The 27,199-nt window shown below is 32.2% G+C and overlaps 1 protein-coding gene across 1 annotated transcript; it reads left to right on the top strand.

Annotated features, from left to right (window-relative positions):
• The first annotated feature begins 15,914 nt into the window (after nt 1–15,914).
• LOC118194975 (uncharacterized) lies at nt 15,915–26,848 on the top strand. Its single transcript, XM_035366198.2, has 2 exons — nt 15,915–16,043; nt 26,446–26,848. The coding sequence occupies exons 1-2, from the start codon at nt 15,975–15,977 to the stop codon at nt 26,725–26,727; spliced, it is 351 nt and encodes a 116-aa protein (XP_035222089.2). The 5' UTR covers nt 15,915–15,974; the 3' UTR covers nt 26,728–26,848.
• The last annotated feature ends 351 nt before the right edge of the window (nt 26,849–27,199 follow it).

Below are 27,199 nucleotides of genomic sequence, written 5' to 3' on the forward strand. Positions count from 1 at the left end.
TCTTTATTTTCCTTTGTTCCATGGGCTATTTGGATTTAAAAAACACTCATTTTCTTTGAAGAGAATTCGTACACTTTCATCTATCAAATTTCCACTCTTACTGATGCCACAAAACAAAAGAAATCTTATTAGTAACGATTATATTGGATAATTTTCACGGACAGTTAACTTCGTATGTCGTTGAAAAACAGGTAATACATCATCCTCTTCATTCAGCGATTAGTCACGCTTAAGTAAACACGATTTTGTTTTTGATTTTTTATTATTATGTTATCATTCTGAACTAAATTATGCAGGTAAGACTTCGCAATAGACAGCATTTTTCGTAGATGCCCGAATTTATTTTCGTAGCTACAGAAGAAAGTATTTAAAGTGTCACGCATATAGTCCACAAATAGTCGAAATCAATCGTGCAAATGAAAATTTAAAATGAATCTTAGAACACAGTAATTAACTAAACAGGCACACTATCCTGACAATTTCTAAAACTTCGTACTTCTTCTGAAGGTGTGCGTGTAAAAGATTGTAGTCAGAATATTTTCTTAGATTAATAATCTAAGTAATATCGCAGCTTTAAGTAAAAATAACAAGCCTATTTTTTTTTCTTTTTCTTTTTCTTTCATTAGCCCAAAGGGACATTTTGTCCACAAGGGCTGTTAATTTCGTTTTGGCGTTTTGCGTTGGTTCACTATAAACGGCGATTCACTTTTCAGATTGTTGCCACAAAATATTAGAGCTCTGAATTATATTTAAAGAAATTAAACAATGAAGAATCTGCATGAATATATGTATGTTTCTCGCACTGTAAAAAAACAACGGTACCTAGAGACATCAGATTTTAATAAGGCAGTCTTCCACTCCAATATGAAGAATTGGCTCTGGAAGCGCAAATTTGGAATTTGCTTTTATCTATTTCATATTTTTTAAAACTTTGAAAAAAATTTATTAACAACTCAACGATTTCAAAACGATCAAAGGCAACACATTTCAGAAAAAAATTTTCATTTTCGATATAAAAAATCATTTTTATATCGAGCGCTCTAGACTGTGTATGGGAAATTATGCTGTTTATAAATTATTTTGTGATGTTGCTGTTGAATTGAATTTTATGGTTTAAGGGTGAAGAACATAATATTTAATAAATAAAGGTTACGCATAAAGATGTTAACGTAATTTACTTTTCAGATTTGTTTTAGTCCAAACGGGCGTCCCTGAAGGAATATTGTTTTCGTTTTGCGATTGTGCGTTGGTTGCGCTTTGAAATCCTTGAGTTTGTTAATCAAAAAATCGTTAAAGTTTTAAAAAATATGAAATCGATCATAAAACAAATTCCAAATTTTAAATTTGGTCTTCCACATGCCCATATTCGAAGGGTGATTACGTCATTCAAAATGAGATGGCACTATGTACCGTTGTTTTATCACAATGCGAGAAATAGACATACATTTATGCAGATTTTTCATTATTTAATTTCTTCAAATATAATGCAGGACTCTAAAAATTATTGGCAACAGTTTGAAAAATGAAACGTACATTTATAGTGATTCAACGCAAAATCGCAAAAGGAAAACAATAGTCCTTCAGGGACAAAGCCTCTTTGGACTAATTACTGAATGTCGATAAATTTATCTTCGGCTGATAGAAACTTATCACAACAAATTTATATTATTATATAACAAATCATAATAAAAATTATTGGACGTGGGTACGGGATTTATTTCATTAAATGCTGATCCCGACATTTACTTCTAGTTAGAAAGTCTTTTAAAATGAAGGGCAAATTTTATGAAAATAGTTTTATAAAGATTCTGTAAAAAGAAAAAAAAATCTATATTCCGAGTAGAACAGGAAGGGTAAGTAATGAGATATTCATAACACTATAATAAGTTAAAAACATTCTCGCATCTTTGAGTAAAATGTACATGGAGAATCAATAAATAATAGTTTTGAAAGGCCAGTTGCAAATTAATTTATCATTTATCATTACAAACAATTATTAATTAAGAATTCTAATAGGGAAAATGAATTCATTTTCTGTTGCAATTGAAAGTCGAGACGGAAGCATGCTTTGCTACAGTCTGTTCCTTTAAAATAGGCACTTCATCCAATAGGTTTTCTTTAAAATAAGCAATTGCCAGTTTTCCGTATTTGGTATCGTAACGCATATCACCATTGCCGTACATCACTCATTTGAGACTGTTGTTCAAGTCAACCTTTATTCGATTGCTTCTCATGAAGAGAAACACACTAAATGGAAATGAAGTGTGGGAAAAAATTATTCAAGACAAAAGGTTCAAGAGGTAAATATTTTGCCCTCCAGAACAAAATCTTCCTCAAAACATCTGTGTGAAACTAACTTTGCTTTTTGACATCATTTCAGATTTTACATTGGTATGTTTCCTTCCAGTTTTAATTCAGTCACGTGCAAAGGAACTCGGTTTCGGAGTTTTACGAAGATCTGCTGGGCTAAGCAGTTTAATGAAACTGGAATTTAGATAAACTTTTTCTTTTATCGCCAAAAACTCCTTTTCTTTGCAATTTAAACATTTTGATGAATGTTCGGCTCTAGGAAGTTTCCATTTTTTACTCTGTTTCAGGGTTTCCCAAACCTAGCCTGCGGGCAACATGGCGCCCGACAAACGTTTAACGTGTGCCCACTACTGTACGATCACAATAAAAATATTTCAGTTTTCTATAAAATTCTATGTGAAAGTTTTCTCATTTTTAATGAAAAAGAAATCGCGTCCGACACAGATACTAGCACAAAGCGGTATGCAATTGATCTCTTTTTTTTATTTTGCACGTATAATTAACTCTATCCAGCTATCACTATGAAAAATTAAACGGTGTCAGCCGTCTAACAGATATTCTAGAATGTGCCTCTTAGGGCAAAAAAGTTGGGACCTTTGCTCTATTTTTAGTCACTTTCGGTTATTTTTATCATTTGCAATAATTTTTATTCCCTTTTAATTGTTTTAAATATGTAAAGACTAGTAAAAAGCGTGAGTATCCGAGTCTATTGAATAAAGTCTCTTTATGACCTGTTCCTAACAGTCAGTCAATGCAAAGCTGCTCTTAATTTAAATGCTTTTCAACCTTTCTTGTGCAAGATTTAAAAAATTCTGAACATATTACTTGCAAATCAAAGCAAAATGAGAAATTGAAACAAAACAGAGAAAAATTGATACGTATTGGAAAAAGTCACAATGTTGAGAAAGTTCTGTAGGTTTGGTCTAAAAGCGTTTTTGAAAATTATGTAACAGTCAGCATTTTATACTGATGTTGCAGAAAGCTGAAGAATTAATCGTAAAAACAAAGAAAAATAATTTTATAACAATATATTGTTATAAGATTATTTTTCTTTGTTATATTTCTTTGTTTATTATATGGTTTGTTTATTCAAAATAAGACCACAATGTTTACAAACGCATTAATACTCAAGAGAAAGATACTCGATGAACATTCTCCAAGACCATGACTGTCAAGTGAATGCTTTACATTTTCTACAAAGCTCTGTTCTGGTAACATTCATAATGCAGAGGAAAGGAGTCTATAGCTTCGTACATTGCCCCAAATGCATATTTATTCAAAACCGAAACCTCAAAAATAGGTAACTCATTGAAAGATGGTTTGGCCGATGAAACGGTCACATGATTTCTCGATGCGTCATATTTTTGTGAAACCTGTATGTGCGTGGTTAAAAAAATCTGATGTGTACACCACATGACTTCCTTGTACGGAATATTAAATTATACGCATTTTTTCTTGCATTTTATTTAAACTTATTGGATTGAATTAAATATACTTCGCCGACAGTGCATAAACCACAATAGAATAAATACATTCTTTAAAATTCACTCTAGTATTTGTTCATTATCATAACAACACTCTGACGCTAGATTCACTTAACAGTATTATATTTCGTTCATATTATAACTCCTAATACACAAAATTTATATCATTTAAAGAATAAAACTATTTAATCTTTGCCACATGTTATATTCAAATACTATAATAAAGCTAGAATGATGTATAAAAGAAATTAAGCAAACAAAACAAAAAAGAAACAGTTTTTCACAGACGATTGAGTATTTCTCATTCAATTAATTCAGTTCTCACTTCGCGAGAAGGCAAAAATACATAAAAACTCAAAATATCTATATTAAAAATTACGAAGTAAATCAAACACATATTTCCTCGAAAAAATTCCAGAAAGAATTAAGCATGATTTAATTGGCAATAATAAATGAATGCGTTATCTTTGTTGTTGCGAAGCTAAGTTTCTCTAGATTGGCAACAAATCCACTATCCTGCTGTTTCAAATTTAAACAAACAATGGCCGCCATCAAGAGAAGTATTAGGCTTAGCGGCACTGAAACAACTTTAAAATTGTTGATAATTCTAAACATATTGTATAGAGATTTACTAAAGGCATAAAAACCTTAACCGGAGGATAAGAACAACATAATTCAATCATTTTTAAAGCAAAAAATGTACAATTTACAAACATATAAGAGTAAAGAAACTGAGATCACTGAGCCGGGTAACATAATTCAATCATTATGTTATGGATATTTATATAAGTATATTTATATACGTTTGGTGCGGCCGATTGCAACCAAAATACGAGGTGCACATCTACATGTTATAGCAGTCCTATATACAAAATTTCAATGTTCTGAGGCGATTCGTTTTTGAGTTATGCGAGATACGTACGTACGTTCGTACAGACGCCACGAAACATTCTTTTCAGAATTTATTTTAAAGCAGTTTTATAATTTTTTTGAAGGAAAAGAGTATTTTATTCTGTCCTTACGTACAGATTGCACGCAAAAACATCGTTGAATTGCATTCGATTGCAGTCAAAATGGATATTTTCGTGGAAATATGCTGCCTGAAACTTTTCGCGATTACAATATTTCCTTTTTACTTCGTACAAGGAAGTAAAAAAAGGAAAAGGGAATGTAAACGTTTAGTAATCGAAAGAAAGAAAAAGACTCAACGCTTTAAAGGAGTAAGAAAGTTTACAAATTTATTATATAGTCAAGGAGTAAATGACGTCAGTAATTTCAATGAATGGCATTTGAAATGGGATAACAAACTAAAAAATCGTAGATTTCTTCTTATTCACAACTATACAGTAAACAACATAAATTCCTCTCTTGAATATGCTGATAATGTGTATTTATCGGGTCAGTCCATAAGTTCGTGCGCATTAAGAGTATGAGTGGAATTCACTATGACGCATTTACTAAAACAATACAATTTTGAACCTGTTCAAACTTGTCATCGTTTGACTAGCATATTATTCAGTTCATCACCAACTTTCGTAAATATCGAACGCATTTTAGTACCCATAGAAGATGAATGTAAATAATCAGTACAAACGTGCTGTGCTACATTTTTTTATTTTCGTGTGATGAATCTGCCAGGTTTGCAGCGATAAAAATTAATAGTGTACATGATGAACACACTATTAGTGTAAAGACTGCCCAGAAATGGTTTAAAAAATTTAAAGTTGGAAAAAGAAGCATGGATGATGAACCCCGTTTAAGGACGTTTTGAACTCTTAGAACCATATTAAATTCATTCAGAAGTTTATAGTGAAACACTTTGCCGTCTAAACTCAGAATGGATCAAAAGACGCCCACGATTGGTGAATATCAAGAAAGTGTTGTTTTATCCTGATAACGCTAGACCGCATACGGTTCGAACAACGCTGCAAAAAATAAGTGAATTTAATTGGGAGCTTCCACACCCTGCTTACTCCCCAGATATTGCCGCAAGTGATTTACACTTTTTTCGTGCCTTCAAATTTTTTACTGGGAAAAAAATTAAATTCCAAACAGGATGTACACAGTGAACTTTCAGTTCTTTTTTGCATCAAAACCAGAGTCTTTCTACAGCAATGGCATAAAAAGCTGCCTGTAAGATGGCGAGACATTGTAGATAATGGAGGAAAATATATAATTGATTAAAATGTTAAATTGTGTTTATTTTTATATTATTTAAAAATTTACCAAAAAATGTGCACGAATTTATGGACTGACCCAATACCAGCCATAGCCAGTCAAGGGGCATATGATTGATTTCAGTTATGTTATGAAATGACGGTGAAAGATACTTCAGATAATATGAAAAGTGTAATGAATGGTGATAATGAGGAAAAATTTCCAGTTGCAACACTGACGACAGAAGAAAATACCTGTTTAATTACTTCCCGAAACAAACGCACATTATGTGATAAACTGCCTGATGAGGATCATAAACAAATAGGATCCCCACAAATACTCTCTGACTATTGATATTAGCAGCAGAATAATTTCCAGAAATATTTTGATCAGCTCATAAATAAACTTCTGCGTGTCATCAAATTTTGAATAACGTAGTTCTCCACCCGAACATGAGCACTTGGAAACCCGAATCTTGAATTTCGAATTTGTTTTATCATCTATTTATTTTTTTAATTTAACGAATTTTTGATTGAGAAACTCAACGATTTCAAAGCGAGTAGTGGCAACACACTGTGCGGAGTAAAATATTTTTATCTCTAGCTCGCGAAACTGTCTATCGGAAATTGTAAAGGTATGCTGTTTTTAAACATTTTGCACGTTTCAAGAGTATGCGCTAGCCCACATACTCTCGAATCATGTATGTATGTGTAAATGTAAAAAACGCCTCTTTAGGAGTCATATAAAATCTGAAAGCTTTCAGATTTTTTTCCTATTAAATTAGTTAATTTCCGAAGTTATTTTGGAGGATAATTTTTCTTATCGTTTAAAGTTATCAATCGTTATTAACCGTTCGAATGTTACCGAAATAGCCGCGGAAAAACACCGTTATATTAAATGGCGCCTACAGAAACACTGAAACACAGGATTTTTTTGTTTTCTGACTGCTTCGTAAGACAAATTCTATCACGTTTTAAGATGCTATAAGACCGTTTTGGAATAATTATAAGAGGACATTATATGTACAGTGACGTTGTAATACCATTTAAAGTTGACGTTAAAATTTCAGAATGTTAATAACAACATTATCAAGGCGCAGATATTTTAATAACAGTATTATGAAAGTCCAACTTTGTGAATTTGTGACCTGAACAGCAAAACCTAATCATTATGCATTATCATAAGAATAGTGAAGTTGCTTTCTTTCAGAAAAACATTCTGCAGTAAATACACTTAGAGAAAATGACAAATAGTCACAATATAGTAAAGTCTAACGGGCTATTGTGCGACATCTTGATACTGCTGGAAGCTACATTTTGTTCCGAAAGAAAATATTGTAATCGGGGAAAATTTCGGGTAGCATATTTCAACGAAAATGTGCATTTTGACTGCTCTTGAATCAGTTTGAAATAATTTTATGGGGTAACATTTGTACACACGGACAGAATAAATCTTTTTTTAAACCGATTGTAAAATGGATTCAGAAGAAAATTTTTTCATGACTTACATACATATGCATGTATCTCACATAACTCAAACACGAGTAGCCGTATAAATGTCGAAATTTGTGTATGGGACATAGCTTGCAGTTATGCACCTCCCTTTTTTCCTTGCAAACAATCGCACCAAACCAAATATATATATATATATATCGCACCAAACCAAATATATATATATAGATAGATAGATAGATAGATAGATAGATGGATAGATAGATAGATAGATAGATATAGATATTATATTCCCACCCTGTTACCCGGCTCAGTGAGCTTTGTAATTTTATTATTGGTAATTATGCACTTTTTGCTTTAAAAGTGGTTGAATTATGTTGTTCTTATGTTTCGGTTAAGGTTTTTATGCCTTTAGTTAATCTACATGCAATAGTTGTAGAATTATAAGCAATTTAATAGTTAACTGGCGCTAGGCCAAACGAGACCACCATTTTGTTACATTTGAAATTCTTAGTAGAATAGTGACTTTTTTATCCAGTGGCACTGAATGTTTACATTCAATTGTTTGTACCGAAATTTAGAGCTTATTGCTTGTTGGCCGAAATGCTGGCTTTAGCTTACAAACTTAAATTTTAATTTTAAAAATTGTTTTTCAGCTGTTTTCAGCTGTATTTGGTACTTTAGGTTTTTCTGCATTTTACATATTTTAAAGAAGGTGTTTAAAGTTTCCATGTATTTCACCTTGCCGCGAAATGAGAACTGAATTTATTGAATGATAAATATTGGTCGCGGACACTTAGCCGACAGGATATTTAGCCGACACGGACTGGAACAGGGAAAAGTGGACGGAGCAACAGAACTTCGTCAGTGACTCTTACAGGTATTGCCGCACTACTGTACCCGCTGGGCTTTCGGTTGGCCCGCATCGGATGCCAGCCTAACAAGACATTTACATAGAAACTTTACATTAATACTAGACTTACGTATTGAATATACAATTACAAAAATACAGTATACAATTATTACAAAGAAATTAACCTATTAACAAAAGTTGGATTATTGCAGATTAATATAACATAATTACTGCGAACATACATCATACAAACTTTCATTGTACATCGAACATTGTACATTGTACTTCATACAAACAATATATTTACATTAGTATATCTAATTACATCGAATTACATTAAACATCTTTTTAAGGAACTAATTGGGGAAGATTTTTTTTGTGTGTGTGCATCTCATTGTACTTAGTTGTATTCAAGCAGCAGCGAATGCAGCAGAAAATGTGTATAAGGCAAAGCCTTCAGGACATTTAGCCAACATAGACAGTTAGCCGACAGAACACTTAACAGACAGAACATTTGGCCGACCCAAAAGTATAAAAAAAGTATAATTTACGAATAACAATAATTTTTATTGCATTATTCAGATTTTTCATGACAGGGAAAGGAAATTTCAATAGTGGGAGAAGGGAAACGATTTTGTAAGGGAAAGAATGTAACATGATGTGATGTGTGTGTGAATATGGCAAAGCCTCGAGGGCTATCTGCCTAAGATGAGGGATACCTTCGTGGAGGGCTTTCTAAGGGAAACTGGCTCGTATACACGTTACACATGGGGAAAACCACGAAAACACCCATGCAGCCAGCCCGTTCGCGGGATTCGAACCTCGGACCGAACTACCAGTGTTCAGCGATGTTACCGCTCGGCCGCTGGTGGGCCTATCATGATGTGATGAGTAAGATAGTAATGAAACGTAAAGATATTAGAAATCTGAAAGCATTTGGAAGAGCGAGATTGGAAAATTAATATCATTAAGTAAACAAGAAAAATTATTAATGATGTGAAGGTGTTCAAAAGAACCCAGTTAATTAAATGAAGAAGCTTTACGGATATTTTTTTAAGATCATATTAAAATGTAATTAAGTGACCGCCATACTTAGCTAAAAAAATTCTTTTTCCTTTCGAAATTTAATTCATATTTTTGACGAAACATTTCAGCGCGTTCTCAATTTGGCCAATATACACCAAGCAGCACGATACATATCAAACAATACTAAATTACACAAGAAATTTAAAGCACACATGAGACCTTTATGAATCGAAAAATGAATTTTACTGATAGGTGAAAAAAATAACTTAAATATTGAACTTATGGATAAGTCGAGAAATTTCGTAACTGATAATAAGTTTAAATAATTATTGGGTACGTGGTCAGCTAAACATCTCTGTCGGCTTAGTGTCCTGTTGACTAAATGTCTTGACAGTTAAGTGTCCCGTAGCTAAATGTCCTGACGGTAACTCTTTGTGTCGGCTAAATGTCCTGTCGGCTAAGTGTCCTGTCAGTTAAGTGTCCCGTCGGCTAAGTGCCACGGACCCGATAAATATATCTCTAATGAAATCTTAGGATATAAGTTTAAATGAAGTGCGGTGTGTATAAATGAATAAAGTAACTACAACTATTTTTGATGCAAATAAAGCATTCAATGTTTGTAACCCAAAAGAGCGTTAGCCGGATTGGAGTATTAATATCAAAACTGGATTTTGTGTCATCCATTATAAACAGCTGTATCACTTTTCAAATGGTTGCCACTAAATATTATCTCCCGGTATTATTTCTAAAATAATTAAATAATGAAGAATCTGCATGTATGCATGTAAGTTTCTGCCGCTATGAAATAGAGGAAGGTACCTAGAGCCATCAAATTTTGAATAACATAGGCCTCCACCCGAACATATGTCTGTAGAAGCCTGAATTTTGAATTTCGTATTTCACAACACTATACGGAATAAAAACTTTTATCTTCAGCGCGCTAGATTGTCTCTTGGAAATAATAAAGATATGCTTTTTTTTAATAGCATTTAGCCATTTAGCTGTTGGATTGAATTTTGTGTGTCTTAAGTGCAAAGAACGTGATATTTAATAAATAAAGTTAACACCGAAATGTTGATAATAAACAGACATAAAAGTTTTGCAAGCCATCTTATTTAGAAAACTGAACATTGATATGATGAACTTAGAAAGTACTGAAAAAATAGATAAATGTAAGCCCACAGTTAACATTGCATCAGGAATTCTAAACGCACGCTGCTACGCTGCTTTATTTTTTTTGTAATTATTATTATTATTATATATTGTTACGTTTTTCTTTTCTGACACCAGTTGTTACGTTATTTTCTTCCTTCACGTTCGTACGGGGTTCGTGTGTATTCGGAGTGAATAACGACGACACTTGATGAAGTATCGAAACACACTTTATTTAGCCAATATTAAGCAGGACAGCTCCAAAGTCACTATTTACAGTCGTCGAAGATCTACTATAAACGCGCTGGAACAATCAGCGACACAGCCTTCACACTGTCAGGCAATAACGGTGGAGACACAGCTTCACTGCAAAGCACCAGAGCACAGCTCCCGACTCCGCTCGGTCGTTCTCGGAACTGTACGTACTCTCGAGACTCTCCACGCTACAACTCGCGATGCACTCGACGACACACAGAGCACAGCTCCCGACTCTTCGGTTCAGGCGTTATCGAAGCTTAACACACTCTCTCGACGATGCACTAACAGCGATACACTAAGAGACTCTTCGATGCACTCGACGACCCACTCGGCACTCGCTGCCCGGCTGTTAACTCGATCGATTTTCGTGCTTACGTAACATAAAATTCGATTCTAAGTATATGCTGCTATGCTGCTTTTAAATCTTTTAAAATTTTCTTTTTGAAATGCATATGGCCTAAGTACGAATAAAACGATGCTGAGTAATAAAGCTAAAAATACAAAAAGAAACGGGTTGGGAGAAGCGACTACAATATCAGAACGGTAGACGGCGAGCTCAGCGAGAGTTGAAAAAAACCTTAACAACCCGCTTGAGCGACGGTTAAAGTCAGAACCCTTTCGGAATTTTTTTTCTTATCGATTTGGCTCATTTCAGTTAGTATAATTTAAAGCTCTTTTTAATAAAAGAAAGCATAATTCTTTCAATTTTTGGGGCAAAAAAAATTAATGTCAAGGTAAAGTTGCACAGTAGTGTAAATGTCAACACAAAAGTTCTCCAAGCATTCGGACTCCAGTTAACTTAACCGCTTGTTTCTATTTCTAAACAAAGTAAAATTAAACTTGTTGTTAATTCATTTATTCACAAGTTGTAATCCTTTCATTAATCTCAATTATATAAAGAACACAACACATGTCTTTGAGTACAAGACATGTTTTTAATAGGTTACGATTTATATAAATATATATGGTAATTAGATTGGCTTACCATCCTAAAGGAAGATCTAGCTTGCAAAAATTGCTGACAGTTCAACTACGTGCTGCGTATACAAACCTGCCATCCTTTTTTTTTCTCCATTTAGCCTCAATAAATTTTTGTTTTTACTTCCTTGTACGAAGAAAAAAGGAAGTATTGTAATCGCGAAAAGTTTCGGGCAATATATTTCAACGAAAATATCCATTTTGACAGCTATCGAATGCAATTTAACGATGTTTTTGCGTGATATCTGTACGTAAGGACAGAATAAAAGACTCTTTTCCTGCAAAAAAATTATAAAACTGCTTTAATTCTGAAGAGAATTTTCCGTGGCGTCTGTACGAACGTATGTACGTACGTACGTATCTCGCATACCTCAAAAACGAGTAGCCTCAGAACGTTGAAATTTTGTATATAAGACTACTATAACATGTAGATGTGCACTTCGTATTTTGGTTGCAATCGGCCGCGCCAAACGTATATAAATATATTTTTAAATATATCCACTCTGTTACACGGCTCAGTCATCTCAGTTTCTTTACTCTTATATGTTTGTAAATTGTACATTTTTTGCTTTAAAAATGATTGAATTATGTTCTTTTTATCTTCCGGTTAAGGTTTTTATGCCTTTCGTAATTCTGCAGGCAATATTTGTACAATTATCAACAATTTAAAACCTTTTTAAGTGCGGTTAAGTTTTATATAACATGGCGGACATATTTGTTTCCATTTGAAACAGCAGAATTGTAGATTTGTTGCCAATCTGGTGAGACTAAGCTTCGCAACACAAAAATAGCGCCTTCATTTATTATTGCGAATTAAATCATGCTTAATCCTTTCTGGAATTTTTTCGAGGAAATAAGTGTTTGAGATTTACTTCGTAATTTTTAATGCAGATATTTTCAGTTTTTATGTATTTTTGCCTTGTCGCGAAGTGAGAACTGAATTAATTGATTGAGAAATACTAAATCGTCTGTGAAAAACTGTTTCTTTTCTGTTTTGTTTGCTTAATTTCTTTCATACATCGTTTTAGCTTTATTATTGTATTTGAATAGAACATGTGGCAACGATAATTCTTCAAATGATATAAATTTTGTGCATTCAGAGTGTCGTTATAGTAAACAAATATAGTGAATTTTAAAGAGTGCATTTATTCTATTGTGATTTATGCGCTGTCGACGAAGTAGATTTAATTTAATCCAATCAATTTAAATGAAAATCAAGAAAAAATGCGTATAATTTAATATTCCGTACAAGGAAGTCATGTGGTGTACACATCAGGCTTTTTAAAACTAATTAAATAAACGTAGCAAAATAATGATGATTTCTTTTCCAAGCAACAAATCTTTGACTTCAGAATAAGAAGCATAGATACTGCTAGTAATGAAGTAGAAACTGATTGCGTTGTATGCAAAAGTAAAAAATAATTTCTTTACTTAACTCTGTCAAAGAAAATTCGTTTTGCGTTTTGTTACACGGAAATAAAAAGATATTATTTCCTTAACTTTATAACTTTCGTTAGAACAAAAAATAATAGACAAAGAAATAAAATCTTTCACTTGTGTTACAGAAATCCGTGCTTGTTTTACAAAAGAAAAATGGTAAGCCCAGATATCCAGAATTGTAGAACATAGCGATGGACTTTCGTTTTTACTACAATAGACAAAACGGATACAAATAGACAAAAATAGAGAAATAAAATCTCTCAGTTGAATTACAGTATAAAGTACTTTCTCCCTCCTGCTAGGCCGAGCGGTAAATTTGCTGAACACTGGTAGTTCGGTCCGAGGTTCGAATCCCGCGAATGGGCTGCCTTCATGGGCGTATTCATGGTTTTCCCCATGTGTAACGTATATACGAGCCAGTTTCCCTTAGAAAGTCCTCCACGAAGGCATCCTTCCTCTTAGGCAGATAGCCCTCGAGGCTTTGCCATAATCACACACATACACACATACATACATACCCTCCTTCTAGCATATCTTCGTAGTGTAATTGGAAGCAAACTCGAAGCGTATTCGATAGGTCCAGCTTTCGAGTCCCGGCGAGGACTTTGCACATTTTTCGCGTCTCCTGTTTCAAAATTACATAATGACTCTACAAGTGACTCACGAGCTAAAACGTGGTGGACAATAATTCGTCATCACCAGGATTTGGCGATTGGGCCCCTAAAGTTATTTTGAAGCAAGAGATGTGAAAATTGAGAAATGCTGTCGCCGGGACTCGAACCACTGACCTCTCCAATTCACGTCGAGCGTGCTGACCACTACACCACGAAGGCATAAGGTGGGAGAAATACATTATATACTCCCTCTTTTAAAGGGCGACTGAGGTTGGAAGAGACCCAATCGCCAAATCCTGGTAGTGAAGCATCATCTTTCAGCACCTTTTAGTTCGGGGGGCCACTGTAGAGACATGGGATAGTTTGGAAGCAGGGGACATGAAAAATGAGCAATGCCCTTGCCGGGACTCGAACCACGGACCTCTCGAATTCGCGTCGAGCATGCTGACCACTACACCATAAAGGCTATATAACTCTACAAAAAGAAATGTTTGTTTGTCTTACCATGAAATGACAAGCCAGCAGTCAGGACTTCTAGAATATCCAGATAGACTGTCGTTTTTAGTCCGGATACAAATTCACTTGAATTGTAGAAATGCGTGCTTGGCTTACAGAGAAATGACAAGTCAGTTATCCATACTATTAAAATATTCGGGTGGGTTCTCTTTTTCAGTCCGAACAAAAACAGAGAAATAAAATCTTTCATTTGCATCATAGAATGCATGCTTTCCTTACACAGAAATGCCAAGCTAGCTGTCAAGACTTAGAATATCCTGATAAACTGACGTTTTTGTCCGGATATTTGAACTCTTGTATTTAAAAACTGAATGGACTGAAAGTAAGAGAAATGCATGAAAATCAGGAGATAATATGCCATATAAAAAATTCGGCAAACGACAAAACGTATTAATTTTTTTAGGGGAAGAATGAGGGATAAAAAAGATATATTTCAGAAGTGAATAGCTTAGAAAATGAGGATTTTTCTAAAGCTGAAAAAGATAGATCAGCTTTTAGAAATGGACAGCTATTTAGAGAACGAAAATAAAATGAAAAAACATATCGTCAATGAAATAAAATACGTTTTATATGGAAATAAGAAACTGGATTCTTTTTTTCCTATCTTATTTAGACGAGTTAAAAGAAATTCTTTTAAGAATATTCAAAGCAATTAACGCTATTTGACAAAAAAAGGCCTTACTAAGTTACCGTATTTTACTGGCAATAAAGTACATTTTTCATAAAGATTGATTTTCTGTTCCTTTTATGTATTAAATTGCATTAACTTTTTTAAATTATATTAAATTTTCTAGCAAACTTTTGAAGTGCATTTTTAACCAAAGTTTTATCTTGCATGAAACTGTAGTTTATAAGCAGACTATATTAATTATTTTTAATCTTTAGATAAAGACAGGATGGTAATTGAAATCGGTTTACTCACAGCACAAATTACTTAAAAAAATAACTGTTGATTAATGGGTATTTTTAAAAATTCTAAGCTTTATTCAAAAACAAAATTTCTTAATTAAAAAGACATATAAAAAATTGACTCTTTTTAATATTATTAATAATTAAATATTATTAAATATTGAAAGAACTGGCCTTGTTTAAGGTCACTGTTCTTCGTCTAAATATTCTTCCAAAGGCTATATTCCAGCGCGTAAACTAAGGTCTTAAGTATTTTATGTATGGTAATTTATGAAGGAAAACTGGAATTTAAAACATATTTGAGAAATGTTTATCTTATTAAAATATCAATATACTCTGCTTAAAACATTAACAAAATTAGAAAAGATTTAAGCACCGAGAAACTCATTACTAACCTTTTTTTCCTTCAAAGATAAACAATTTGCATACACCGGAAAAGAAATCTGATTGAAAATTCTAACATAATATTTTGTGTCTCAAGTTTTACGATGTATCTTTTAAAGAAATAAATCAAAAATCACCTTCTGACCTATTACGAGCAGATTAGCCAAAGCGGCTGACGTTAAATCGTTTGACAAAATAGCTTGAAAATGAACAGGAAAAGGCAGTTTGATATTTTAGTGGAGTTTTGTTCCTGATCACCCTGTCACGGTTGAGAGAATGGGCCCACATTGTTAAAGTCGCAATCTAAATATGGAAAGGTGCCTGAAAAGGAAAACGAACGAAATGGCCCCTGGAGGCCAATCTCGGAAGTAGGGCCTTCTTTTAGGAAGCATGGGATTTCCCAGCGACAAATCGGAAAAGAGTATAAAAGAGGTTGTCCGCAATGGAATCATTATCAGTCGAAGCACGGTTCTCTCATTTTCAGCTTCTGTCAGCTTTCTCTCCACAAGCGGTGAGTGCCCACTTATATTAAATTTGGTAATTTATTTACTTAACATTCAATGCAGGTATTCTATTACAAAATTAAGTAAAGAAAATAAATTCAGGAAATTACTTCAGAAAGTTAACAAATATACAAAGGCTATTCTCACACATTAGATTTGATGAGATCTAATTTTGATTAATCAATTTAGATTTGATGAGAGCATTTTAGATGATTTTCATTGTATTTACAGAAATATTTTATCTAAAATTTTGTATTTTAAATCTTCTATTTGGTAAACTTTATTAATCACTCTCTTTCTTAACCGTAACTTCGAAGACAATAAAAATAAAGCCTTTTAGAGTATCGGAAGAGGTATTTTATCCAATTCCTTTTGAACAGTTTTCTAAAGTAAATGGAGAGTTGTAGGTCGACGTGCATAATCAGCTTTTTAAAATTACAAAAGTGTAGAAGTTCATGGATGACATATGAGGAGACTTAGTCGGGATATGAGGGAGAGGTGTGATCTTGATACCCCTTTCTTGTTCCATTTCCTTTCAAAAAATTAGAAGTGGATTTTGACATACGGCTGGTTGCTTTGTCATAATGCAATTCTACTTATTGATGTCACTGGGGGTCAAAAGAAGGTAGAAAAATTGGATATAAAATATGTTCCTGATAATATGTGGAGTTGGACTTAACTTTTTCTTCATTCTCTTTATTTTTAATTTGCTGTTATATGAAAAAAACAGCAACAATCATACATCCCTTTGAAAGCCTTTCTTTACATTCTTTGAACCATGTTTCAAGATTTTTTTTTCTTTTCTGTGATAATACGCGGACCGTTTTTATTGCATTTATTTAAATACACTCAAGATTCATCTATTGTGGTAACATTTTTTCCATTTTTGTGCGGATAAATGCTTTTCGTAAAGAATTTTGCAGCGCGTTGTACATTCGGCGATATGGTGTGGAGAAACATGAGGCATATTAAGCTTTTTCGGCTTTCAAAGATTCAAATAAAAAATAGTCACTTTTTCTACAGTTGACGCTTAGCACTGTAATGATTTTGCAATTGAATTCCTTTTCCTGGAATTTTCTCTCTCCATTCCTGGAATTGCTTCTCAGATTAAAGATCTTAACTTTGCAACGTTTGAAACATTCCATTTTTTTCCTTGGATATGTAGTTGGAACAGTGTTTCCACTTGAAAACAAACTTTTACGTTTTTTATCCTTCTTGTTGACAATATTACCTATCGTGGCTTTAGATATTGAAACAGTATGGTTTTCGCAACATTTTTTAATAACTAGAGAAAAATAATTTTTTTAGAAAAGAGCACAAACATAGCCTTCTATCCATTTCTTCTTTATAAACGTCATTTTGTATGAAAAAAAATGTCAAGAAGCAGATGATAATATATACTTTAAAAAATATAGTTGCAGAAAATTTTATTTAATATATGCTTTAAGTTAAAAAAATTAAAGCAGTTTAGTTTTTTAACCATAGTTTTTATAGCAAAGCAAAATCGTCTAAAACATGTTATATAAATAGTTCAATTAATAAAATTATATTTATAAAAATAGTCTTTACATAAATTGTTCTGAAGTTCAATATTAGACATTCTGTAGGATATGATTATAAAACGTATAAGTTCTTAACATTTATGGTGTGTCCTTAAAACTAATAATTTCCGAATACCCTTAATCAAATTAATATTTAGATTTTAGACTACATCCTTCTACTTGGCATCACACAGCAATTAAAAATATTCTTGAGGCCTAAATGTCATTAATGATCTATTTTAGAATAGGTTATTATAACTAGCATTAGCTCTCATGTTCAAATAACATTAACTAGGAATAATATTATCACTTTTAGACTGAAACTTTTCAAGCAATTTTTGCATTAGCTCTGCAGTTGTTACGATATTATTTCTGAAACTCCCTGTATCGTTAGCTCTATTCTGCAGTAATTCTGAAAATTTTTGAGCTAAAATAAAATGTTATGATGCAAATGCATAAAAAGTAAAGGATTTTTAATTTTAGAAGGAAGGTAAAATTATTATGTATAATAATATTAATTAATATATTAATTTTACAAGTAACTGATGGAAAAACTTACAAAGACTCTCTGCCAGAGGATAGAAAAGTCTTTATGTACGTCTTTCTAAAAGAACTTGGCTCCTAATTATCTTGCATATATTAAAATCCACGGAAACCTTCATGTAGTCCGCCAGGTTGCCAGCATCTGAATTCATTCGTAATAACAAGATTTAGCTGCTTTATCCACTCGACCATTTATGGGTAGAAATGTTTTATGTTATAAATGATATATACTATAAAACTTAAATTCTTAGCTATATGAAATGAATACTATCTGTGAAATCACTACTTGTTTAAACGCGACATTCCACCTTTGATGAACTATGAATTTAGCATTAATAAAATATTTGACGTGGACACCACGACCTCTTTGTACGGTCTCTAAAATTATATATTCTAACTTAATTAACTTATCTCTCAAGGCAAGTCGAAAACGACATCAAAAATTGCAAATTTGAAATTAAATATCCCGATCAATTGCTGTCATACGGAAACCAAACCTCTTCTAATTTTATTTTTTTCATAACGAGTATAAAACTTTCTCGAATATAGTAAGTATAGAACTGGAAGAGCACATTAAAAGTTATATTTCGTTATTTGTGGAATATAATTTTTTTAAATTTGAAATTGCCAAAACATGAATATTTTCTTCATTTAAAACACTTCTGAAATTGGAAGTACATGACTACGCCCAACGATTGCGAAAATATGGACCAGCTAAGGACTTTAAAACCGCGTAACCAGTTAAATACATATATATTTGTAATAATAAAATTCCATAATCAAGAATACACTTAAAATTCTAACTGTATGTTCTTTTCATTTTTAATGGCGATGTTCTCTTATTTGAAAGTACGTGGAATTAAATTCACAGCCCCGTAGTCAAGTTGTTTTTCCCGCCTTTTCTACACGTACAGTTATAGAATGTTCTGGAAATATTTAAAGCGAACTGGATTGGCTGACGAGGCTGACGTCATTTCTTGGAAGCTCCGCCTTTCCAGAGGCTATAAAAGGACTCGCAAAAGAATATCGGGCTTTTTTCTTAAATGTCACGATGCAGTAAACTTCATACGAAATGTTACTAGTAGTTCTTTTTTATTTACTCCGGATATCTTATTTTGTAACTGCTATTTCTCCTGACCAGTAATAAATGCATCCTGTTTTTTAAACTTGTCGTCTGATAATTTAAGCTACGACTACATTTATGATTCTTCAAGAATCTATTTATTCCTGACAAAAGCTGGTGCATCACATATATATAGCAGCGAAACCAGTTAAGTACAGATATATATAATTGTCCTGAAGTTTGCAATAGAAAAGTACGATGCACAACTAAAACAATATGCAAACAACAATATACAAAATTTCCACGTTTTAAGGCTAATCATTTTTGAGTTATTCGAGATGTATACATACATAAGTTCATACGTATTTAGACACGTCACGAAAATGAAAACTCTTTTGAATCCATTTTACAATTTGTTTTAGGAAACCCAGTTCTTTATTCTGTCCGTAGGTACAGATGTCACGCAAAAATATCATCCAAATGGATCAGGGAACGATCAAAATGGATACTTCGGTTGAAATATGATACCAGAAGTTCTTCGTGATTATAATACTTCCTTTATTTCGTGCAAGACAGCAAAAAGTAAATAATTAAATAATTATTAGCTAATGATTAACATTAGTTATGTAAAGAACAAATGAAAAAATTGTAACGAAGTTAAATTATCAAAACAGTCCATTAATAACTTTTATTCCTCGAGGAATATTTTTCTGTGTGTAATGCAAGTAGAAGGAAGTATTTGAAAACATTAATGTTAATCTCATTAAGGGTATTCTGAATTTTTCAGTTTTCAAAAAACACAATGAATGTGAAAACTGTACACATTTTACAACCATATTCTAGAATGTTGACTGCGGAATTCCCTTGTGTTAAAATGCATACCTGCATAGTTTGTCAGTGATAGTTAAGAAAGTGTTGCTTAAGATAACTGATCTTTTTAAATAACGTTTAGTTAAGTCACTTCCAATGCAAAGTTACGTTCCTAAATATGACAAAAACAATCGCATGTTTGAAAGCTTATTATTGTTAAGACTCCCGTTTAACAGACAATAACGGCGCGTGATATCTAACGAAGTTCTAAAATAAATCTAAATGCTGCATCTAAATTTCTGCATAATGTGGCTCAACGGTATTTTCATCAATTCCATATTCAATCTAGTTTAAAAGAGGATTTATTAGAATATCAAAACAAACTAATTTAATCTAGAATCTATTTAACGTCTCATTCGAGCTGCATCAAACAAATCGAAAGCAAATTCTCCCAAAGTTCACACTGTTGCCACTTAGCGTTCTCTAAATCAGTGCAGTTCTACTGATTTTCCCGTTGCCATTCAGAGACAGCGAAAAGCGTCTATTCAAACCGGAACAATTCTCTTCCGTTTGTTCTTAATATTTCATTATTTAAAATATATGGCTTGAAGTAACATTTTCTGTCAGTGTTTTCAAAATTAAATTTTTATTTTCTTTTAGGGTGAGAAATCAAATGCTTTTGTTCTCACTTGAAACGAATTCTAAGTATTTTCAAATATATATAAATCATAACATACTATCAAAAATATAGTGTCCGTTTATATGGAAAGCTAGCACATCTTTCTTATATTAGTTCTTCTTGAATGTTTTCATTAAATTAGAAACATGAGCTCTAGATATGTAGAACTGATCTCTTTCTTGTTTTAAGCAATCATAAGAATAAATTTAATTACAAAATGTAACGATTTTGATTAAATACAAAAAATTTATCATTTAAAATTCCATAAAGTAACTATACACCTTTCTGCTAGAAAATCTAACGAGTGAGTTCACCAAAGTAATTGAAAAGACTGTTGGAAGAATTTTTGTCCCCTCTTGCTTCCTATTTAGAAATATCAAAATCATATAATAGTAAAAATTAGTAAACAAACCATACAAAATCCATAATAAAAAATACTTATTATTACCTCATAGTTACGTAAACAGTTAACAGAAACGAATCTAGTGAGTCGAAGAACAGCTTTTCGAAGATAGCTTTGTTGTTATTATCCTTTTTCCTTTTCCTCCCAGAATGCTAATCTTTAATTCGAGAGTATTTAAATAAAGTAGAAAGAGATTATTTAAAGGGAAGTTTTAGACTGTTAGTCAGAGCGTTTTCTGCCTGCTGAAGGCTACGTTACTAGTTAAATTTCTAAGATAATCATTCCTGCTTATGGCGTCGCTTTATACTTGCCGATAGTGGTCTTATGCCGGTTCAGTTTAAGGCCTAACTGCAATGTTAAATATCTCTGCGTAGCCTTTGCCTAAAAACTACTTAAATTTAGTTTTAATTTCAAATTCTACTGAGTTTAAACCACAAATCCTGGCTGATTTGTAAACATCGGGTGTGCCTTCTGTTCAACTTACTTAGTTTTAAATTAAAGGGTTTTTTATACCATTTATGCATTTCTGTTGCTTATCTAAACATAAGTCACTAAACATAAGCAGCGATAAGTCGCTTAATGAGTCATGACTGAAATTGCTTAATGAGTCATGACTGAAGTCGCTTAATGAGTCATGACTGAAGTCGCTTAATGAGTCATAATGAAGTCACTTAATGAGCCATGACCGAAGTCGCTTAATGAATCATGACTAAAGTCGCTTAATGAGTCATGACTGGTCGCTTATTGGGTCATGACTGGTCGCTTATTGGGTCATGACTGAAGTCGCTTAAGGAGTCATATTGAAGTCACTTAATGAGTCATGACCGAAGTCGCTTAATGAATTTCGACTAAAGTCACTTAATGAGTCATGACTGAAGTCACTTATTGAGTCATGACTGAAGTCGCTTAATGAGTCATGACTCAAGTCGCTTAAGGCGTCATGACTTAATACATCTTACCAAAACACGTGAGCCTCTACAAACCAAAGTATCTTTACATGAAGTCGGACTCTATTTTCTGCATAGTTCATTCTAAAATTGTTGAACAATGATGATTTTTATTATTACTAGTACTGACGCTCCATTATGCGAAAAAATGCAATGGGTTCGGGGAACTGTAACTAAAACACACGCAGATTAAATAATTTAATCCACAAGGAGCCAACCTTCCTGAGCAAGTCCTCCATAAAGCCATCTCTTTCCTTAGGCAGACTGCCCTGGTGTGCTCTCTTGTAATCCAAATAATCCACTGACTTCAAATGGTTTACATAAGATTAGGTCTTGAAATGTTTCTTTTATTTTTATCATCATTAAATACCATTCTTTTAATTTAAAACTCAAAAATTATTATAAATAATTATTCTTTTTATAATTAATTTTTATATTGTTAATTTAACATGAATTTTTTGCATTAAATTAATAGCATAAAAAGTTATTTTAATTTTTAAAATTTGTATTATTTTCTATTAATTAATAAAAAAAATAATTTTATACTGCTAATTTAATAAAAAAATTAATTTTATTATATAAATTTCACATAAAAAATAAATTACTGCCTAACACTAATTAACAATATAATGCTAATAATTAAATGTTATTTTTGTTCAGTTCACACATGAAGATATAAATGCTCGTTTTTACTTTAAAAGTATTATATTAGAATACATTTTTAGCTGAGGAATCTATTTCAAAAATTCGTATTTGTGTCATTTGTTATAAGTAACATTTATTTTTAATTTGAAGATTATTTATTTGTTCATAAAAACATGTTGATATAAAATGACAAATAAATATAAAAATATTACTTCAACCACGTAACGTTGATCCTATAAAGGTAAAAATTGAAACTGCGCGAGCATTGCATGTTAGATACAAAACAAAAGCATATTTCTAATGTAAACTGAATAGTTTAAATACATTAATTGGATGCAGGGGCATCTGAGAGGGTCCGGGCAGACCGCCACGGGCCTTTGATTATGAGGAAGAGCTCTGGAGCCTCTTAAGTTTTTAGTGTGAACTTTTACTGTGGAAATGGACTTCAAGAATCAGACCTTAGTATATTTGCTAGTAAAGTGCGCATTTCATTTCCTTCTTGGGAGAGAGACTCTGCAAAGTTGAAGTTTATTAAAAGCTATATTTGATCAACAGTAAGTCAAATAATACTTTTCGTTGAAAATGCAGTAGCTAAAAACATTAATTTTGATGCAGCTTTTAATATATTTACAGAATTTAAAATATTTACAGAAGTCAAACCTTGCAGAAAACAGTTTTAGCTTTTCGATTGACATAAAAGTTAAAATAATTTTTTTAAATCATCAGAAATGGCAGATTAATAAACTTTTTTACATAAATGTTTATCTCCTACATGTAAGTTATATAATTGTGTTGACAGTTTGTATGAACATACTAAATAAGAGGGGCTACAGGAAGATTTCCGCCTGGGCCTTGAAACAGTTGAACTGCCTTACTTGGATACTGTATGATACAGCGGATAGATCTGATCCTAAGCATTTATAATATTTTGTCATATAGAATGTGAGAGTTATTTGAGATTTAATTCTTTTGCCTCCAAAAGATATGTTAAAAAATTTGGCTATTTTATTACGGTAATCCTTTCCCCGAGCTGTGGGCAATTTTAGACAGAAATGAAAAAATTCTCGTGGTGCTGCCATCTTGTGATCAAAATATGAAATAACATCATACATTAAAACTCAAAAAAAAAATTAATAATAACTGTATATGTTATCTATTAAATACTTGCTATGTTACAGTGTAATATTTCACTCCTTGTTTCATCTCTGGAGTAATATGTGTTTTACTAAAAGTTTCCCGCTTAAGTAAATGCATACCTTTAATGAACGAGTATTCTTAATACCATTCTCTTCTTTTCTATCAAATTTCATTTCACACTTCAAACATATTCGAAATTTAGTATAAACACTTTATTGTTAAATGAAATTTTAAAGTATAATAATTTTCTTAAGTGTTTTCGTCTCTAAAACTTTCACATAAATTCTAATTTTTTTTTTTTTTAATTCCGGACAGAATATGGGAAACTGTTGAGTAATTACGTATTGAAAATCTTTTAAATAATTAGCTTAAAAATAATTACCGTCTTAAAATATTAAAATTCTAAACAGAGTTTTCTTCTGTTTTACGAAAATGAAAGCCATAATAAATGTAAAATCTGCGTAAATAAAAGTAGCCTATTTTCGCAATGCAGTTTGATTTTTCAGTAGCATTATCTAGTCATAATTTGAGTCGTAGAATCGAAATATGAAAAAAACTCGCTATGTCATGTCAGAAAAAGTCCGATTTTGGCTCAAATATCTACGTTGGAACAGTGTTATATATAAATCTAATGCATACCCAAAGTCGTATCTTTTCTAATTAAAGTCTTATTTCTCTGCAATTATTTGTTAAATCAAGTACTGTAAGAAAATTTCACTTTTAACGTCAAAAGCAAAATTTCTCTTTTTATTTCTTTTCATACAAAGAAAAAGTACTTATGAAGTCTTTCGTAAAAATGTGGTAGCGTAATAAAATGGAAATACCTAAATCTAAAATTAGAATGAATGACACAATTTATATTTTGGAATAATAAGTAGTATTCTATCTTACCAGAAGATGGCAGCACTAACAATTTTGATTAGAAGCTTTGAGTTGAGTAATATGATTTTGTTTTACTGTTTAAATGGAACTAATAAAAATTACATTTGAGCTCAATAAGAAATTAGAAGCTAGCTCAACTTAGTTCTCTTAACCACAAAATAAAAAACGAAGGTGGCTTTTAATTATGAAAAATTAAATACTTCCAACGCTTTGAAATGTAAATTGCCTTAAATCTCTTTTACATAATTTAAAAAATTAGCGAATGACAGCCTATATAAATACTTTTAATGAAGTGCTTGTAAATGGGAACATTTTCAAGACAAATTAGTTCTGCTATATTTGATGTTTCAAAAACTGCTGCTGTGTTTCATAAAAAAAATAAACACAAGCCTTCTTCTTTAAAGTAAAGTTGCCTATTATTCACGATTGCGTGAAGTGAGGTAAGGATATCCTTTAAAAAAACAAAGCAAATATTTTCCTGAAATTTTCAAAACTTATTGCACCGAATAATGCTATCCATTCAACGGTTTTAATTCTATGCAGATACCTCAGATCCTTTGCATATACACTATAGGCGAAATTACTAAACCACACTGCCACTTACTATGAATTATAAAACTGTTATTCTAGAAACTTCTCAGATGTTTATTCACCGTTAACCCTTTGGCTTCTCCCAAAAGAGGTGTCAATATAAACGCCTGTCACATGGTTTACATATTGGTAATGATTAATATAAACAACAAATTTTTATTGATTTTTTTTAATTATTGTAGAAAATATGGAAGTTACACTACTATATGAGTAGGACTATGCATTTTTTGGTTTGTTTTTTATAATAGGATAGAAAACAGTTTTACTGGTCATTCAGGCAGATTTTAGCATTGCAAACTAAGCGTTGCCATTTTGTGTGATTGGATTCAGCTTTCGTGCTTCATAAACCACATCGTAAAAATTTCAAATATATTGATATATGCATTATTTCTTGTTGGAAAATCTTAGTGGAACAAGACGTTTGAATTTTCTGATACATGTGTTAATGGCTTCATTTTTTCGTCCGTATTTGTCCAGTTTTCCCAGTGTTATCAATCTTCTCTCTACAGAAATTCTAAATTTTTCAATTGCAAGGATTCATTCATTCTTCATACAGAACAACATGTACGAATCTGTAACTGTCCCGTGAACAGAATGCCAAAATATACAAAGCCCCAACACTAATAAAATAATTTACCAGCTATTTCACGAGAGATATTGAAATTTTATTTCACAAAATATACGCACACAAAAAAAGGTTATGGTACTCTACAAATTTTATCGTACTAAGAAAATACCGATATCGATGGAACTTTGCATTTTATTCTGAAATTTCTGCTACACGCCAAAATATGGCGTTTTATGCTGCCTAGGTCTGTATATGGTTGTTCAAGAAAACCATTTAGCTTACATTCAATACAATTTTTAATAAGTGGCTTCAGTGTTAAACCTCCGGGGTGAAGGAAGCAAAAAAGCAAAAAAGCATTGTACCTATGTATTTTATTTCTCAACTGTCTGTCAATTTATGCAGTTTTCTAAAGGAATCCATTCTTCATCAGAACACTTAGCAATGGTAAAGTTTAAAAATTTGCAATGTGAAAAAGTCAAGATATTATATACTTTAAGAATATTATAAAGAGCATTTACAAGCAATTACAGTTTTTAAGGCAATGGGAGGAGCCGAATTTCGACGTTTACCATATTCGTACTAATAATTTATATTTTTGCAGATTACTCCGGCCATGGCATCTTCTCAGAAACTGGTCTCTATCTGCCTTTGCTTACTGTTGTGTTCTTCACTAATTGTTGTCGAGGCAGGACACGGTATGATGGGCGGAATGTTTGGAGGTGGAGGAAAACATGGCGGAGGTATGGGAGGTGTTGAAGCTTTATTAGCAGCTGGAATCTTAGCCAAGCTCCTGTCTCATCATGGAGGAGGTGGACACCACCAGCACCAAATTCAATATGTGCCTTACCATGTCGGAGGCTATGGAGGTCATGGATGGGCATAAGAATGCCTCTAAAAGTCGAAAATAAGCCATAAATACAAATGCTGCCTACTTGGTTTTTGTACATATAGTCATTTTGCCATGTAGAACCTATATTTGTAAATAAACATCCTACCATCACAAATGTATTGCTTTTTTTTCCTAATGCAGCTTTGAAACAGAACATCATTTTCAAACTGGATGCTAAGTGCTTTTGTAAATTTTTTTCCTGCGGTAAGGAGTTTTATTTTAAAAAAATTATTGTTTATTTATGCAACAACAGTTACAGGAACTACTTCAGAATTACATCATCGTTACCCTCAGGGAAAAAAAGAACAACAGTGACAAAGTTTAGCAACAGACAACTGAGAAATGAAAGGAATTCTTCGAAATATGTTTAAGTAATGATATTATAACTCTCTCAGCGTTATGGACGGAAAATTTCGTACAGAAAGCGGGCTTTCTTAATCATTACACATAAAAATTTCTTCCAGAT

The sequence above is a fragment of the Stegodyphus dumicola genome, chromosome 3, assembly GCF_044657685.1.
Source record: "Stegodyphus dumicola isolate Sdum_Otavi_A_Nest chromosome 3, ASM4465768v1".
In the NCBI taxonomy this organism is placed as follows: domain Eukaryota; kingdom Metazoa; phylum Arthropoda; class Arachnida; order Araneae; family Eresidae; genus Stegodyphus; species Stegodyphus dumicola.

Excerpts from the sequence above, each read along its gene's own strand:
- LOC118194975 (XM_035366198.2), top strand. The coding sequence starts at position 15,975 with ATGGAATCATTATCAGTCGAAGCACGGTTCTCTCATTTTCAGCTTCTG. Across the intron at positions 16,044-26,445 it reads CAGCTTTCTCTCCACAAGCG|ATTACTCCGGCCATGGCATC; the intron begins GTGAGTGCCCAC and ends ATATTTTTGCAG.